Raw genomic sequence first — 1,891 nt, 5'->3', positions numbered from 1 at the left:
AACCATTACATGTAAAACGATACTGCGAGCATATATTAATACACACACCCGTCTTTTTACTTCTGTTTATGCTTATAAGACAGAATTTAAATTTTTCTTTAAATTTATAGCTGATTTTATGGTTTATTCACTGAAGCTTATTTTATAGACTGGCTTTTAGATTGCCAAGTATACATATATAAAAATATTTTTATTTTACAAATATGCCGCTTGTTTCTCAATAAAAAAGCTAAATAATCGCCAAATGGTTGTTAACTTCTTTTAACTTAGATATATATTCAATAAAATAAGATCCTCCAGTATTACAGATAGGACCTACCTGTCAGTTAGACCTACTGCCCGTTTTATGTTAACCTGCATTCAACACGCCCGTTGGGGTGATCAATGCGCGGGGTTTTGCAGCTAGACGACGCCGCAGAGTTAGAGGAGATTAAAAACAGTTGGGGTCGCATTGCATCGGATTCCAACTGACCATAATGCACACACCTCAGAGATTTCAGACTTGAGAGAGAGAGAAAGAGACAGGCACAAGCTCTGAGCGTCCACCCGGTCCAGTCACATGGACGCGCCTCACGTACAGTATCACTCATTTTAACAACTTATCCGTTGGTCGTTTTCCCGTCTTAACAGCTTTGCACTGCTCTGCCTGCCCAACCGACCAACCACCAATCAGGCGCCACCAATCTCATCACCTAAAAGCGGTTTCTGTACCACTTGTCACCTTGTGTCATTCTAGCAGCAACGCTGCATGAGCAACAGCGATGTGTACGAGAGTACAGCCGAATTGTGCAACAAAGGGATTGTGAAAAAGAAATGTCTCGTTTTGCTGGGCAGAAACAGAGTAACAGACAGATCGATTAGCTGATCATAATTTCATTTCATTATAGTGGTAGTTCCTACCAATAACATCTCATAATATATATTTTTGGCAGGAGAACAAGTTAAAGAAACAGACGTGACAGCGTGCAGTAGAAAAGAATTATTTTGTACAGTTGTACTCTTGTAACACCATCAGATGGGGCAATGAATGAGACAGCAGGATTGGTTCGCTGCGCTGCGTCGGCCTGACGTGCATTGCCGTGCCGGCGCGCGGTGCTCCCGGCCGGCCGGCAGGCAGCGGGGAGGAAGGAAGGGGTGATCGCCGGCGGCGGCTGGTCAGTAGGGGCGCACGCCGACGTAGTTGCCGGGCGGGTCGTAGTTGCAGGTGATGAAGGTGCCCCTGCCGTTGTAGCAGGTGACCATGGCGCAGCCGACGCGGCGGGTGGCGCGCCACATGATCTGCGTGTAGTGGCCGCACATGCCGCCGGCGCAGCTGTTGCTCCAGTAGTTGTAGCGCGGCTGCTCGGCGAGCCACGCGCCCACGGCCTGCGCCGGCGACCACCCCGTGCCGCTCCCCCAGAAGAGGTTCTCCCCGTACGGCCCCGACGAGTGCACCAGCGCGCAGTCGCCGCGCCGCGACTCCGCGTACCACCGCGCGTACCCGGCCACCCGCTCGTCCCACGCCAGCGGCGGCAGCCCCATCGCCGCCCGCGCCGCGTTCTGCTGCCCCAAGAACTGCATCCTGTAGTCTCCCCCGCCGCCGCCGTGTGGGTAGCCGCCCACCACGACGGCATTGCCGGGGAAGAGCACCGCAATGCCGACGAGCACAACGGCAACGGCAATGCGAGCTCTGGCACAAGTGGAGGACGAAGCCATGGCTGGATTGGGAGCACACTGCGCCGCTAGCTCACGGCCGTATATATGGACTATTGGGCTCACTCGAGGAGGGAAGTAAACAAAAAAAAAAAGAGAGAGAGCTTTGCTTAGATGATGATGATGTTGGGGACATGAGCCATGTTCCATAATGATTGCTCCACACACAGGACTCTGGAAGGCAGGTCTACCTAAATGT

At 51.9% G+C, this 1,891-nt stretch overlaps 1 protein-coding gene across 1 annotated transcript; it reads right to left on the bottom strand.

Annotated features, from left to right (window-relative positions):
* Positions 1–830: 830 nt before the first annotated feature.
* On the bottom strand, positions 831–1,891 carry LOC102701984 (pathogenesis-related protein PR-1-like). The gene has a single exon (XM_040521210.1). The coding sequence runs from the start codon at positions 1,840–1,842 to the stop codon at positions 1,156–1,158; it is 687 nt and encodes a 228-aa protein (XP_040377144.1). The 5' UTR covers positions 1,843–1,891; the 3' UTR covers positions 831–1,155.

This window comes from Oryza brachyantha, chromosome 2 (assembly GCF_000231095.2).
Source record: "Oryza brachyantha chromosome 2, ObraRS2, whole genome shotgun sequence".
In the NCBI taxonomy this organism is placed as follows: domain Eukaryota; kingdom Viridiplantae; phylum Streptophyta; class Magnoliopsida; order Poales; family Poaceae; genus Oryza; species Oryza brachyantha.
Note: the sequence above shows the minus strand (reverse complement) of the source record. Positions and strands in the feature narration are given on the sequence as shown.

Coding starts and splice junctions, on each gene's coding strand:
- LOC102701984 (XM_040521210.1), bottom strand. CDS start 1,842: ATGGAACATGGCTCATGTCCCCAACATCATCATCATCTAAGCAAAGCT.